We start from the raw sequence: 16,974 nt of genomic DNA on the forward strand, positions 1-16,974 counted from the left end.
TTTGTTCTCAGAATGTACAGCATTTTTGTGGTCACAAATTAATATGCTGACCAGCAGCGAAAAAAGGAAATAATCAGGGGCTGCAACATCAGCTGGGAATATGTTCTCGAACAAGATGGCTTGCAAAAGAGATTTTACATATTTTTCTCTGAAAGCCTGCGAACAAAAAACTATTTCAATAAGGTTGCTTTTGACAACATCTTTGAACTCTTCAGTTCACGTGAGGATTTGGTTCTGCAATCATCTCATCACCAGTATACAATCGTAGCAACTAATGTTGAAGCCACAGCATACATATTTCATGTGTTTATACCAAACTCAACTCTAAAGCAGCATTTACACTTAATACAGGGAGAATTTTAGGTTAAGTTGAGCATGTTCAAAGTAGGCTAAACAGCTGAGGTGATTTTGAAGCAAGAATTTAATGTTAATCCAATTTCAAATCACATTCAATCACCATTCATTCCAGACAACAGAATGCAATCTAAACGTACAAGACTGGACACTTTGACGTGAATAAGCTCTCTGTAATTCCCCTCCTCGCATGAAGCTTTGTGTTGCTACTTACCCAATGGCTGCCCAGCCACTATCCTGTTGTGCTCCCCTGCCACCGCTGCTCTGGCATTCCGTTCGAACACGTACTGCACAAAAGCGTATCCTTTGTGCACAGAGCACCCAACTATCTTGCCGTACTTCCCAAAGATGGCCTCCACATCTGCTTTCTTCACAACGGCTGTGTTTAGGTTACCAATGAAGACTCTGGAGTTGATGGACTTGGGGTCATTTTTATTGGTCACATTACTGGTCACTGACTTACTTGTCATTTTCCTTTAGAAGGAACCTGCAAAAGTATAAATCAATGTTTACCTTTTCAGTAGAGAGTGGCGTGAGCAGCCAGTAGCAAAGTTTCATTATTTTTTCTGGTGACCATGGACAAACGCTCATTTAGCTTAGGAATGGGGTGACAGAGAGAGCAGAACTTTCCCTTAGAAATCCTGAGGCATCACTCACGCCTTCATCAAATGGATGGATGGCACTGCCCACTGCTCTGCTGACTCATTGTAGATGCCATACCAGAACTCCAGACCTTCAGAGCATAAGGCAAAAGGTGCAGAATTAGGCCATTTGGCCCATCCAGTCTGGTCCACCATTTGATCTTGGCTGATTTATTATCCCTCTTAACCCCATTTTCCTGCCTTCTCCCTTACTAATCAAGAACCCATCAATCCCCGCTTTAAATATACCCAATGACTCAGCATCCACAGCTGTCTGTGGCAATGAAATCGACAGATTCACCACCCTCTGGCTAAAGAAATTCCTCCACATCTCTGTTTTAAAGGGATATCCTTGTATTCTGAGTCTGTGCTCCCTGGTCCTAGACTCTCCCAGTATTGGAAACATCTTTTCCACATCCACTCTATCTAAGCCTTTCAATATTTTATAGGTTTCAATGAGATCCTGGAGACATCAAACACTCCTCATACATTAACCCTTTCATTCCCAGGATCATTCTCATGAACCTCCTCTGGACCCTCTCCACTGCCAGCACATCATTTCTTAGAGAAGGGGCTCAGAAATGCTCACAATACTCCAAGTGCAGTTTGACCAATGCCGTATAAAAGCTCAATCAAACCGGATTAAGTAAGAGATTGTCACAATTCTTGGTCAGGGATGAGGATGGACAGAGAAATGGCTGTTGTGCAAGCAACTAGCCACTGGAGAAACTGGTGAGACTGAGGAGCAGTCCATCAGATCTACATAGGATTGGCCACACAGAGCAGGTAAACTTGTAATTTACAAACTGGTGAGACTGAGGAGCAGCCCATCAGATCTACATAGGATTGGCCACACAGAGCAGGTGAACTTGTAAATTACCCATGACAAGGGTGACCAAATTTTTTCTTAAATATAGGCATTTGCTGCTTTCTTGAGCCAAAATTTCCATAAGCTAGTTTGTAAGAAGTGTACTCCAGAGAGATGAGACTGTGGTCAACTGAAAAACAGAGCTGGTGATCACTGTCATCACAGCCCAGTCCCACATCTTTGACAAAGATCACTGGAATTCTCGGCCAATTCGATATGTTGGGAAATGTCGTCCTTGTGTCTTTCTGCAATCTGACATGCCTCCACTCTCAGCTCAGGTTGCTAAGGGTTGCATCAGATGAGAGGGGCATGGAATCCAACATTGCTCTCCAGAGCAATAAAAACAGAGAATTGCTGGGAATACTCAGCAGGTGAGGCAGCATCAATGGAGAGAGAAACAGAGGTCACATTGTAGGTTTTTAAGCTATCATCATTTCTAACACTGAGACATTAACTCTGCTTTGCTCTCCACACATGCTGACTGATTTGCTGAATATTTTCAGAACTGCTTTTATTTCAGATTGTACGTAGACAGACTCATTACAGGCAGAAATGGAGGGATATAAACAATGTGCAGGCAGATAGGATTAGTTTAATTTGTTACAATGGTCAGCACAGACACAATGGGCTGATGGGCCTGTACTGTATTGTTCTGGGTTCTATTTCCAGAATCTAGAATTTTCTTTTGCTTTTCACTAACGTTATATGTCATGCAAACAATATTTCAGAAGGGGTGACATAAGTTAACTAAGCAACAGAAATACATGAGCAAGTGGACTACTGGCTCTCTATTTTTGTTCGGATTTGGGCTAGTTAGATAGAATACACCTTTTATTTCAATCCCACCATTTGCATCACTTCCATCCTCAACAGCAAGATGAAAAGAAAAATTGATTATTCTATGCTATTACAAAGAAAAGAGAAGCACTCTTTTAGGTGGGAAGGATTAGATTGATCTTAGAGTAGGTTAAAGGTTGGCACAACATCGTGGGCCAAGGAGCTAGTAATGTTCTATGTTCTATATTCAAATCAGAAAAATTGTGAAGCCTGGATTGGTAGTCTGCAGCAAATAATCACTGAACTCGCAAATAGTCTGCACTGTAATCTTGGAATTAAAGGTCACCATATTGTCACCTTTGTTTACTACTATAATGACAGTGCTTTGTGTGTCTTGTCAAATGCTGTTCTGCCCATTGAACATGCTCCTTTGCTTCATTGGTATTGATCACACGTGTAGTTTCTCTTGTTTGACTTTCATTCCTTGACACACCCTCCCTTAAGCATCTGTCCACAGAAAATATGTATCCTGATTTGCCTTGCTGGTGGAAAGGTCATTCCAACTGGATGAAGAACTATCATCTGGACCTGCTTTTGACTGGTTTAGATTCAAACCTGAGAACACATCTCCAATTTTTAACTGTCCTTTTTAGGAGGAGAGGTCAGCATCTACCCTGTACATTCTGCCCTTTATTGACATCCTCCTCTCCAAATCTTTCGGGTAGATGGAGCTCGTCAGCCTGGGATCGCAGTCCATCTAAGAGAGGGAAACTCTGATTTCAAACTCGCGCTGCCTCGTGGCCATACCCACTCATGGGAAAGGCTTCGGGAGAAAACCCTGAGGACAAATCCGGAGCTGGAGTCCCTAAGGTAGTCCGATGTTGCCTTCAACCTCGTTCTGGTAACTCCTGCGACGACACCGGTGCCAATCTGTATTGGCCCTTGCCCTTCCCTTCGACAACATCGGTGTCGTGGAGAGGGGAGACTTGCTGCATGGGCAACTGCCAGTCTTCCATACAACCTTGCCCATGCCTGCGCCCTGGAGAGGACATAGCAAGACTTTCCAGGCGCAGATCCATGGACTCGCGAGACTAACGGATACCAGCACCTCTCCGGATCTAAATTTATCATTCCGGGTACAATCCTGTTGAATTATCTATAGATTCATAAAGTTATACAGCATGAAAAAAGGTATTCAACACAACTCATCCATGCTGATTAAGATGCCTTCTGAACTTGTCCCATCTTACTGCATTTGGCCTTTATCCTCTTAAATCTTTCCTATTCATGTATTTCTCCCAAATGAGTTTTAAACATAATTGCACCTGCCTTTGTCAGCATCCTCTGTGTGAATACATTGCCCCTCAAATCCCCTTTAAATGTTTCTCTTCCCACCTTAGCCTCTAGTTTTACATTATCTTACCCTGGGAAAAAGATATGACAACTCATCTTATCAATACCCCTTTATAATCCTCTGTGTAGTTCTCCCTGCTCCTCCCCCTCCAGCCTCCTTCCTACCCAAGGCAGCTGAGGGCCTGATCAGCAAGGGAGTCAACAACATAGTAAAACTGTCCAGAAAAGGAAAGCAAACATTCTTAAAAGGACAGAATTTGGTCGTAGGAGGTGACAAAGATGGGGCACTTGAGTTAAGAATAGAAAAGGAGATGGATGCAAACAATAGAACTTCAAAACTAAAGTGCTAGTGAGCCAGCAGACAGTGTCAAGTACAAATTGGGACGTGGGCAGCTGAACTTTGGACCAAATAATGTTTACAGAGGGTGTAAGACAGGATGCCACTATCCTGGAGGGTAGTGGTCCAAGTCAATCTTGAGATAGCAAGGGTTTCAACAGGGCACTGACATTGTGGGGCGGCACAGGAACATAGTGGTTAATGCAATGCTTTACAGCACATCAGCTGTAAGACCCACCACTGTCTGTAGGGCGTTTGCAAGTTCTCCCTGTGACCACGTGGATTTTCTCCAGGCGCTCCGGTTTCCTCCCACATTCCAAAGATATACAGTGATGGTTAGTGAGTCGTGGGCATGTTATGTTAGCACAGGAAGCTTGGTGACACTTGCAGGCTGCCTACCACAATCCTCGCTGATTTGATTTGACACAAACAATACTTTTCACTGTATATTTCGATGTGACAAATAAAGTTAACCTTTCCTGCTGAAAGTCTTGGCCCGTGAAGTTGACTGTTTATTCCCATCCATAGTGTAGATGCTGCCTGACCTGCTGAGCTCCTCCAGCTCATTGTGTGTATTGCTCTAGATTTCCAGCATCTGCAGTACCTCTTGTGTCTTCGTTAATCTTTCTTTCCCTTTTGTTGTTGAAGTGGAAGTTACAAAAGCAAGCATCTTTACACAAGTAACCCTCTCCTCCTTATGTCATTTACTGAAGATAAGTTTAACATGCTAATATCAGGTGCCTCATTACTTCTACCTCAGTTTATTGTTCATTCAACACTCTTTTCTTTACGATACTTCTCTCCTCTATGATTTATGCAGTACCTTTTGTTTAAGTGCTGCTTCTGGCTGGACACACCCCTCCGATTGGGAAACTAGCAGCAGATAATCAGCCAGGATCAGTGCGGCTTTCCAGCCAAAAGTGGCTGGCTCTGTCCCTTACAGATGGAGATGCCCTGCCTTAACTTGTTGGTCGTCAAATGCCCAGCAGCAATAGTCACACCTGTGATGGATCGCAGAGCTACTGGAAATGGTGGTACATGTTTGTTTTAAACATCTAATTAATCACTTTTCCCATTTTCAAGCTGAGCATTAAGTCAGTGCTGGATAAATGAAAATAAAAAGTATTTTTAAACGCAAACAACAGGAATTCTGCAGATGCTGGAAATTCAAGCAACACACATCAAAGTTGCTGGTGAACGCAGCAGGCCAGGCAGCATCTGTAGGAAGTGGTGCAGTCGACATTTCAGGCCGAGACCCTTCGTCAGGACTAACTGAAGGAAGAGTGAGTAAGGGATTTGAAAGTTGGAGGGGCAGGGGGAGATCCAAAAAAGTATTTTGGTCATTCCAGCCAGTTTGGAGCTGGCGGATGTGTTGGGCAGTGGAATGGCATGGTACTGGGAAGTTATCACTGTAAAAATGCATCCAATGGGGAGGGAAATGAATATCCTAATGCAGGAATTCCCATTCATGGGACATTAACACTGGAGAACCATATCCATATAAGTGGATTATCAGCACCCAATTGCCCACCATTGAGAACATCTACCATAAACGCTGCCTGGGCAGGGCGAAAAGCATTATCAGGGATGCATCTCACCCTAAAAATGGACTTTTACTCTCCTCCCATCTAGTAGGCGCTACAGGAGCCTCCGCTCCCACACCAGCAGGCACAGGAAGAGCTTCTTCCCTGAGGCTGTGACACTGCTGAACCTCACATCACAGCGCTAAGCAGTATTGCATCCATATTGTACTGTCTCAATACTTTTATATTTGTGTGCTGCAGCACTTTTTATTCGCAGTTATTTTGTAAATAACACTATTCTTTGCATTTCTGGTCAGATGCTAATTGCATTTCATTGGGTTTGTATCTGTACTCGGCACAATGACAATAAAGTTGAATCTAATCTAATCTAATGAAGGGATGAGTAGTTCAAAGAAGCATTCCCAGACAATAGGAAATTGATAGTGGAAAACTGCATGCTGTGGAGAGACACTTTGCATGCAGTGAAACGGAAGGCTGCCACTTTGGCTCTGCAGTGCGCAGAAGGTGACATGATACCTGTTTGGGTAGAAAAGCTTGCAATCACCAGGAGTGGCAGTTATAACCGGTGGATAAGACCGGCTATTTGCCCCAGGAATCCAAGGCCCTCTGGGCTGAGTTATAGACCTCCAGTACTCCTCAATAAAGAGGAGAGAAATTCCTCCCCATATCCTGGGCAACATCACCTCAAGCACTATCATCAAAGTGGATTCCTGTCCTGTCGCGTGCAGGATCAAGCTACACCCAAATTGGAACATTAAAGCAGTGATGACAGGTCAAATCTCTTTACATCTTTAAGGCAGTGAAAGGTGTTAATTCTTTTTTGCTTTACTGTCAAGGAAACTGCTACCTAAGATACTTGTACAGCGAGAAGGTCAAAGGTAAGGTAAGCAAAACTGGTCCTATTAATCAAACAACCGCCTAATTTGTTCAACTATAAGAGAAAAAAATTGATAAAAGAGTAGCCCTTTATTAGCAAAAAAAAAACTCGTGAATGAAATGTTGGCTGGCAAGCCAGAACAAGATTTTCTGCACTCAATGTAATTCAATGCATTAGCTTAACTGAGGTTTAACTTACTGGAGATTTAATGGGCATGAGACAATGTGTTAAAGCAAGAGCACTTACTATAATTATCTCTTATGACACAATAGGCTAGTTATCCTCAGCTGTACGTTCCTCTTTTCTCCCACTTGTACACACCATCAAAATTATAGCCCTGCATTGAAAGACTGCCATGCTCCATGAATACATGTTGTACAATGCAAGCTTAAGGGTCTCCCTGGGCCTGATTCTTTCACCCTCCCTAGCCAAAAAGGTGTTGAGGTCAGTGTTATAGTATGTTTTGTAACTCCAAACATAAAACTGACTGAAAGAAAATGTGAAGCCAGGAGATGTGGGTCTACTTTGTTTTTTACTTTAGTAAGGCGCACACATATGACATGGTGGTGTGCGCAATTCACGTACTTTTACAAATAACCCACAATGAATTATTTAAACAGAAAGTGCTTAATCAAACAATATATTTGCAATATTACTCAAATATTACTGAAACAAATACACAACACTTCTCCTGCTTAGCTCTAAACTCCAACTCAATATAGAATGTATCTCAATTTATATACAGATATATAATGTACAACTTGCACAATTCCTGGAAGCACTTGAAGAGAAAAAAATTGGAGAAATCAGGGTTATGGGGATCTGGCACAGAAAAGGATCTTAAGTCAGCATAGATCAGCCATGATCATCTTGAAAGGCAGAGCAGGCTCGGTGGGGCGCGTGGCCTATTTCTGTTCCTATTTCCTGTGTGTTATATACCCCCATCCCAAACCAATGAATTGGTACACATTGATCTTGCTTACCATCTGACTGAGAGACTGTGCCAACACTGTCTAACCTCACATTACACAGCTCGCAGCCACAGAGACTTGAAGAAACATTTAGACAGACACACAAATAGCCAGAGAATGGAGGGGTATAGACCATGTTCATTTTAAATTTTCATTGGGGTCAGCGGGCACTCGATGGACTGAATGTCCTTTTTCTTTGCTGAACTGTGCTATGTGCTGTGCTTAACTAAATTCAAACAGATTGTACAGCTGATGGTATCAAAGGTGAAAACATTTTCCCCCTCTGGCCTCATTTCTCAGACTTCAGAAAACCTGAACTGCTCACTGTCTCGCACATTATTTCCCATTAAGTTACTTATTGCTAAGTCTGTTGAACAGGCAGATTCAATAGCAAGTCTAATACGTCATGCCAGTATTGAAACAGTTAATCTGCCTTATCAGCAATAGATTAAATTTAATTAGCAGAAGATTATGACCCAACTGCTACAAGATTCATTAGAGGTCTAATCATGTAATGGGAAATTCAATAAAAATACTGTTTCCCTTTACCGTTGAGTTGGAATATTGCTGCAGTCACTCTGATGTGATCTCCTTTTAATAAATCAATTACCCAGCCTACTTACTGCAATGTTCCCACAATTAAACACTGGTGTGTGAAAGCTGATGCTTTAAAATTCACAGTATTTATCTAGACTCTACAAAGGAATTAAGCAGAATATCAGGCATAGACAGGAGCTTGCTCCACCTTCTGTTCTACAAGATCATCCATTTTAGATGTGACTAATGTCACATTTTTTACTTTCTCTTTCTTCCCTCTCCCATAAAGCAGAACATACCAGAAAAGCTTGAAAACTCACACCATATTCCACAGGATGGAAACACCAATGCCCAGCAATGGAAATGTCTACAAAAAGTGGTAAGATACAGCCCAGTCCACCATAGGCAATGCTCTCCGCATCACTGAGCACATTTACAATGAATACTGCCGCAAGAAAGCAGTGCCCATCATCAATCACCCCCACCATCCAGGCCATGCTCTCTTCTCGCTACTACCATTGGGCAGGAGGTACAGGAGCCTTAGGTCCCACACCACCAGGTTCCCTTCAACCAACAGGCTCCTAAACCGGTCCGGTGTGGATAACATCACACACTTCATCGCAGAACTGACGCCACAATCTAAGGAAAACAGAAAAAATACTTGAGGAACTCAGCAGGCCAGGCAGCATAAATGGAAAAGGGTAAACAGTCGATGTTTCAGGCTGAGACCCTGCAGCAGAAGTCTTGATAAAGGGTCCCCGCTCAAAATGTCGACTTTTTACTCTGTGATTGACCTTAGTTTCCATTATTCTCAATTGGAGCAGCATTCTGCAGTTTAAGCACTAGTTTTTGAAAGCTTTGGAAGTACTTCCGATCGGTCCACAGATAAGTGTGTAAGGGGGTTTCGACTTTTATGTTACTGCGGAGGCTAATTAAAATGGCGTCTTTGTTATGTTAATCTTGGGAATGCGGCTTTGTTGTGTTAAACGCTAAGAAAGTTTGCGCTAGCAGCTTGTTTTGGTTTAGAGTGTGATAAGAAATATGTTATTAACTAATTGGGATAGTTGTTATGGTTTTGGTGTATTTGAAGATACTGTATGCGTGGGGTTTTGGGGCAGAAGGTGGGAGAGCGAGACAGAGGATGGACGAGGTGCTGTGATGTCCGCTAACGGGGTTGGACCCTGAGGAGGGCGTTCGGCGAGGAGATGGAGACGGACTCGTGTGGAGCGTCTGGTCGACCACCGTTGGTGGTCCCAGGCGGCCAGTCAAGGTGGTCCGAGGGGTCGCAAGGGCGAAGAAGAAGGTCCTTGAGCTCCAACTGTTTGTGCACAAAGAGATTGAACTTTGATAAGAGTGGCGCCTTTTATTTTCCTTTTATATTTATTCTCAATTATATAGTTCCAGTAGTATGCAAAAATGAACAGCAAGTTAAATCTATCACCAAACAAGTGTCTCCTGGAATCTGGCACTCCCTCAATCATATTTTATTTATCCAATATAAACTCTATTTATTGAACTGATGGTGTGCAGAAGAACTTGAATCAGATATTAAGTACAATGCCAGTGCCTGCTGGCAGATTTTGCAGGAGGAAAACATAGCTGCACCAGCTTTAAGCCAAGGATATCATGCTTGGTTGGACAGAGATGGCTCTAGTCTGACACTAGTGCAGATTGCTACTAAAATGATATATTGTTCTGCCTTGCCAGAGCAGAAATTTCCATTTGTTACGTTGCTTCTCTGTATTGTACTTTTCACTCAAGATAACCTGGGGCTACCTTAAGGGGGAGAGGGAGAGGGAGAGGGAGAGGGAGAGGGAGAGGGAGAGGGAGAGGGAGAGGGAGGGGGGGTGGGAGAGAGAGAGAGAGAGAATGTGTGTGTGTGTGTGTGTGTAGAGGGAGGGAGTTCCAGTTTCTCAGAAAAACAAAACTAAATATCAAAAGTGCCTGAATTAGTATTCCATGTACAAGATGACACAGATGATCATATTTCACTGCTATTTGTGGCATACTACATTAGTGCTGGTGCTTGCCCTCAAACCAGGAATTGGATAATTGACTGGTTAATCAGCACAGCTCAACAGTGGAGAATGTCTGTGCCTTCTTGGAGCAGTCAACCCAGCCTGCCTAAGTCATCAGGAGAAAGGAAATCACACTAAAGTTCATTCTGATCAGCAATTAACGAAACTTGAGGAGTGACTGTCTATCCTCATGTTTCCAAGTCTAGTCCCAGCCTCCAGTCAAATAGCCTTTCACTCAGCATGCATTTGGTCTGTACATTTGCCTGCAACCACCAGGGCTTTTCTCAGTTACTTATAATTCAACCGCTTGTGGAACTTGATTGTCTTGCTGTGCAATCAGTTCCAGGTCTGCATTAACTAAAAAATAAACCACATGAATCCCTGGATTCCAGACTTCCAACACATTATGGACAGAGGAAAGCCAGCAGGACCCCAATTCTAATTCTTATCAGGAAATCCCATCAGTCCTGTTCCCCTTTCCTGCAGCCGTGCAACTTATTCTATCACACACCATTGAACTCCTCTTTATTTCAAATTCAAAGTAAATTTATTATCAAAGTACATATATGTCACCATATAATATGTGGATATTGGTTTTCTTGCAGGCACTTACATGAAAACAAAGAAATTCAATAGGACTTGCTAAAACATATACATAAACAAAGTCTGACAAGCAAGTAGCTAAAGAAAGCAATTGTGCAAATGAAAAAATATATATACTGAGAACATGAGTGTAGAGTCCTTGAAAGTGAGTCTGTAGGTTGTGGAATTATTCAGTTGCATCATCTGTATAGAAGGTGCTCATAAATAAAGTTATTATTTATGTTGGGTTTTTTTCCTCGGCTCAAGCTGGTAAAACCTGAGGTACTGGCATACTCATTTCTCAATTGCATGGAACTTTTGAACTATTCTGGTAGTGTTTAGTATTGTGCCTTTATGGAGATTTACATAAATACTGCTATGTTAGCCAAATTGTTCTGTGCTATTGTGTAGTGACTTTGGGATGATACCCTATTGATGCTCCTCTTTTAATTCAGCATATTTCTGGTGTTTTTCACTGATTGATTTCTTCATGTGATTTGTGTTTGCAATGGCTATATCTATTAAGTAAGCTGTTCTTGTTTATCCTGTAATATTATATCCAGGCAGTCATTATGGATTGTCCTATCTGTAATAATGGATCAGCAAAATTTTGGTGCATGATGTTTGCCACTTGATTGTGCTGGTGTAAATAATCAAATTGGGTTAACCTGCTGCAGGATTCTGTAATATAATCACAAAGAGAAAATCCGCAGATGCTGGAATTCAGCAGGCCAGGCAGCATCTATGGAAAAGAGTTCAGTTGACATTTTGGGCCGAGACCCTTCACCAGCATTGGAGAAAAAATGTTGAGACGACACAGTAAGAAAGTGGGGGGAAGGGAGGGAGATACACAAAGTGATAGGTGAAACCAGGTGTGGGAGAGGGGAAGTAAAGAGTTGGGAAGTTGATTAGTGAAGGAGATACAGGGCTGGAGAAGTTGAGGGGGGGCTTGATAGGGAGGACAGAAGGCCATGGAAGTAAAAAAAGGTGGGAAGGAGCACCACAGGGATTGGATGGGTGGGCAAGGAGATAAGGTGAGAGAAGGAAAAGGGGATGAGGGATGGTGACGAATGGGGGAAGGTCCATTACCAGAAGTTTGAGAAATTGGTGTTCATGCCATCAGGTTGGAGGCTCCCCAGATGGAATATAAGGTGTTGTTCCTCCAACCTGAGTGTGGCCTCATCACAAGAGTGGAGGAAGCCATGGATAGACATATTGGAACAGGAATGGGAAGTGGAATTAAAATGGGTGGCCACTGGGAGATCCCATTTTTTCTAATGGACAGAGTGTAAGTGCTCAGCGAAGCGGTCTCCCAATCTAGGCTGGGTCTTACCAAACTACAGGAGGCCACACCAGACACAGTATATGACTCCAACAGACTCACAGGTGAAGTGTCGCATCACCTGGAAGGACTGTTTGTGACCCTGAATAGTAGTGAGGGAGGAGGTGTAGGGGCAAGTGTAGCAGTTGTTCTGCTTGCAAGGGTAAGTGCCAGGAAGGAGATCAGTAGGGAGGGAAGAATGGATAAGGGAGCCATGTGGGTAGCGATCCCTGTGGAAAGCAGAAACTGGGGAGGTGGGTGGGGTGGGAACATGTGCTTGGTGGTGGGATCCAACTGGAGATGGCAGAAGATATGGAGAATTATGTGCTGAATGTGGAGGTTGGTGGGGTGGTAAGTGAGGACAAGAGGAACTGTATCTCTGGTAGGGTGGGGGGAGGATGAATTGAAATCAGAAGTGGGTGAAATGGAAGAGATGCAGCTGAGGGCAGTGTTGATGGTGGAGGAAGGGAAGTCTCTTTCTTTGAAGAAGAAGGACATGTCGTTCCTTGTGAAATGAAAAGCCGCATTCTGAGAGCAGATGCGGCGGAGATGGAGGAATTGAGGGAAGGGTTTTTAAAGTAACAGGTGGGAAAAGGTATAGTTCAGGTAGCTGTGAGAGTCCATGGGTTTATTTTAGGATGGTGGATAAACTGTCTCCAGAGATAGAGACAGAGAGATCGAGAAAGGGGAGGGAGGTGTCGGAAATGGACCAGTGAACTTGAGGGCAGGGCGGAAGTTGGAGGCAAAGTGGATGAAATCAACAAGTTCCGCATGGGTCCAGGAAGCAGCACCAAATCAATCATTGGTGTAGCGCAGGAAAAGTGGGGGAGAGCCACCAGTGTAGGCTTAAACATAGAATGTTCCTCATAGCAAACAAAAAAGCAGGCATATCTGGGACCCATGCGAGTGCCCATAGCTACACCTTTTGTTTGAAGGATGTGGGAGGAGCCAAACGAGAAATTATTAAGAATGAGGACAAGTTCCACAGAACGGAGGAGTGTGGTGGTGGAGGGGAACTGGTTGGCTCTGGTGTTCAGAAAGAAACAGAGAGCTTTGAGGACTTCATGGTGGAGGATGGAGGTGTATAGGGACTGGGCATCTCTAGAAGTAATAAGATGATGGGGCCAGGGAATTTGAAATCATTGAAAAGATCCAGAGTGTGTGAAGTGTTGGATGTAGGTAGGAACTAGGGGGGATAACACTGAGTTGAGGTATGCAGATATGAGTTCAGTGGGGCAGGAGCAAGCTGAAACAATGGGTCTATCTGGACAGGCAGGTTTGTGGATCTTGGGTACAGGGTAGAAATGGAGGTCTGGGTGCAGGTGCGAGAATTATGAGGTTGGTGGCAGTGGATGGGAGATTCTCAGAGCTAATAAAGTCGGTAATGGTGTGGGAGACAAAGGTCTGGTGCTCCTTAGTGGTGTCCTGTTTGAGGGGTAAGTAAGGGGAGGTGTCTAAGAGTTGGCACTGGGCCTCGGCAAGGTAGAGGTCAGTATACAGGACTACTACAGCACCCCCCTTGTCTGTGGGTTTGATGGCAAGGTTAGGATTAGTGTGGAGGGAGTGGAGAGCCGAGCGTTCGGAAGGAGAGAGGTTGGAATCAAGACAGTAGATGTCCCGTCGGCACTTGGCAATATAAAAGGTCCAAAGCAGGCAGAAGACCAGGGCAGGGTGTCCAGGAAGAGGGAGAGGGTTGAAGATGGGAGAAGGGGTTATCAGTACAGGGTGGAGAGTCTTTGCCGAAGAAATAGGCTCAGAAACTGAGGTGGCAGAAAAGCTGAGCACCATGGCAGGTGCAGAACTCGCTGAGGTGTGAGCAAAGGTGGACAATGGTGGGGCCCTCACTGAAGACAAAATGTTCTGCCTCAGAGAGGGGAAGATCGGAGGGAATGGTGAAGACTCAGCACGGACCAGAGCTGTGATTGGAGGGGCCAGGGGAGGGGATTGGTAGTGTCTGAGGAGAAGAGAGGGTTGGGGTGTTCAGGGATGGTGGAGTGAGAGGAAGATAAAGTCTTTGATGGAGTTGCCAGTGGGACCTGTCAGAGACAGGATTGCAGAGTGGTGGTGGGGGAAGAGGTGACAGGGGTTCCAGCGTCAGCGCCTGAAGACCCAGCCTGAGGTCAAGGCTGGAGTCGGAGTTGGAGGTTGTGCAATCGGCACGTCGAAGTTTTCCAAGGTAGTTGGAACCCGCACTGATGGCAGTGAAGTCTGGGTTTTGAATCTGCTCAAGGTCGTTGAAGCCATTGAGGTCGGCACAGGAATCACAGTCTGGAGATGTCCGGGCCTGCCGGTGTTGCAGACAGCAGGTTCTGTAATCTGTAGACGGGCAATCTTCCGATCCTTGCAGGAATTGAGAAAGGATTGTTTCTGGTTCCTCTTGGCATTTTCTGCTCTGCATGTATCATCTTGAATTTGTTGGTCTTTTATTAAGTATTTTTGATTTTTTTTGTGTTAACCACCTGGTCCTAGATTCCAACAAGGAACCTTTCTGATTCTGGGAAGAGGTCCCCAACTCTGAGCCAGGCGTTCAGCAGCTCAGATCTCTTCCATGGAGGGTCATGCTCTTACGCTGGTTAACTTTTTCCTCTGTAGTAATAATTTCTTCCTTTTTCTGGCTTGTGTTTTCATTTAAGTTTAGTGGAGTGTACTTCTTATCAGAATTACATACGCTTGAGTGATGTGCTGAATCTTGTTTTCATTGATGAAAATATATCCTTATAAGTTTTATCAGACGTATGTAAATGGTTTATGTCTGTTATTCCTCTTCCTCCTTCTGTCCTAGGTAGGGTTAATATAAGCGTATTTGAGTGTATGTAGTGTTTGCTAAAATCTGTCATTTCAGTTCTCATTTTTTTTAGCAAATTTTCCAAATTGGTTTTGATCCAAGAGATGATGCCAAAAAAATATGTTAATATGAGTATAGCAAAAGTTTTTATTGTCCTTGTTATATTTTCACTACTGAGTTCTGTTTGGCAAATTTTCTTAAGCTTTGAAATAAATTCTGTCGAAAGTTTTCCCTTTATCACACTCTGATCTATTTTTTCCTTGTTGATATCCCAGATATGTATATGTTTCATACTCCTCCATCAGCTGTATCCTGCTGTTCTGTTTTGTATTCTATTAGCTCTATTGCACCTTTCTTTATGTTTAATGTTCAGCATTTATCCAGTCCAAAATTCATGTTTCTATCTTTAGAAAATAGTTCCGCTATTTGAATCAATGGCTTTAATTTTATTGATGGAGCATATAATTTCAAATCATCCATATATATGTGTGTCAAGGTATAATTTGTTTGATTGTTTCTGATTTGATACCGTATTTTTGCCTGATTCAGTAAATTAGAGTTCTGTTACTCGATAATATACTCACATTATGGAAGTGTTTACTTCCAAAGACCATCTCATTCCTACCTTTCATCTTTTAACTGCTTGAGAGTTCTCAGTTGTACGTGGACTGCTACCCTGCAAGACTCCTGCAGCTGTTGCAGTCTGTGGTGTGGTGGGTTACCGTGAATGCTGGCTTTATTTTTTTTGGGTTTCCCAATGCCTGCCCACCTATTCAGCAGTGCACCATTAGCGGTTCGCATTTTGTCAGGCCCCGTGCTAGCTCCAGGCATGCCCTGACGATCCATAGGCAGTGGCCGTATAACTCTATTCCATGGACATCTCGCCATTTCTAAAGTGAAAGGCTATAGCTTTTTATGCCTACAGCCAGGGATTGGTTTCAGCTGCCCCTAGCATGGAGAACAGATGCTAACCAAAGCACCACCCAATTATTCATATATATTTTTTTTTCTCAGCCCTAGCTGGTAAAAACTAAGGTTTGGGCATAGACAAGCGCTCTCATTTGCCAAATGCTAGGAATTTTTGGACTACTCTATTGGCATTTAGTATTGTAGCTTTCTGGAGATTTACATCGATATCACCGTGTAGCCCTAATTGTTTAATGCTATTGTGTAGGGCCCTTGGGATGATCACTTGTAGATAATACTGTTAGGATAATGTATATATCCTTGTTCACGTTCCATAGTCTTTCAATTTCCTCTTTTACTTCAGCATACTTCTGGTGTTTTTCACTAACTGATTTCTGTAAGTTATATGTGTTTGGAATGGCTACATTAATTAAGTTGTTCTTGCTTGTTTATCCTGTGTTATTATGGATTGTCTTACCTGTAATAACTGATTGGTAATTATATAATTTGCAGTATTCTGACTCTAAAACTGGATCAGGCTTGTATTTATAGTAAGTATGAGTTTGTACCTCAAAACAAGATTTTAATGAATAACGTTTGCCACTTGATTGTGCTTGTGTAGGTAATCAGATTGTGTTAAACTGCTACAGGATCTTGTAATGTGTTTCTAGTTTCTCTTGGCATTTTCTGCATTTATTGTCTTGAATTTTTTTGGTCTTTTATTATGTATTTTAGGTCATTTTTGATAATAATAATTACTACTATGAAGTGGCAATTTGTTACAAATATCTAATTCTGTACACTGATTCCTCCTCAATGATTGAAAGAGGAATGTGAATGGCTAGATGGGCAGTTGTTTTTGAAACTGAAATGCTGGTATCAGGAAGCATGACTCGTGGTACCTTTGTGCAACAGGCAGAACTGAAAGCTTTGACTGGAGCCTGTAGTTGGTGTAGGAAAGATCAGCTTATACCTGCACTGATTCTCAATTTGTGTTTGGAGTTGTTCATGACTTTGGAAACTTATGGAGAATTTCAATCAAGAATGGCCAACTAGAACAAGAACTTATGCAACACACACAGAATGCTGGAGGAAGTTTTCAT

General features: G+C 43.0%; 1 protein-coding gene across 2 annotated transcripts in view; it reads right to left on the reverse strand.

Moving 5' to 3' along the window:
- LOC134356075 (RNA-binding Raly-like protein) overlaps positions 1-16,974 on the reverse strand; it is a 1,565,186-nt gene that overhangs the window by 904,156 nt on the left and 644,056 nt on the right. For both annotated transcript variants that reach the window (XM_063066635.1, XM_063066636.1), the window contains exon 3: positions 569-841. In XM_063066635.1, coding sequence (XP_062922705.1) covers positions 569-824 — 256 coding nt within the window. In that variant the 5' untranslated portion in view covers positions 825-841. The remainder of the gene's footprint in view (positions 1-568; positions 842-16,974) is intronic.

Source organism: Mobula hypostoma, chromosome 14 (genome assembly GCF_963921235.1).
Source record: "Mobula hypostoma chromosome 14, sMobHyp1.1, whole genome shotgun sequence".
Lineage (NCBI taxonomy): Eukaryota > Metazoa > Chordata > Chondrichthyes > Myliobatiformes > Myliobatidae > Mobula > Mobula hypostoma.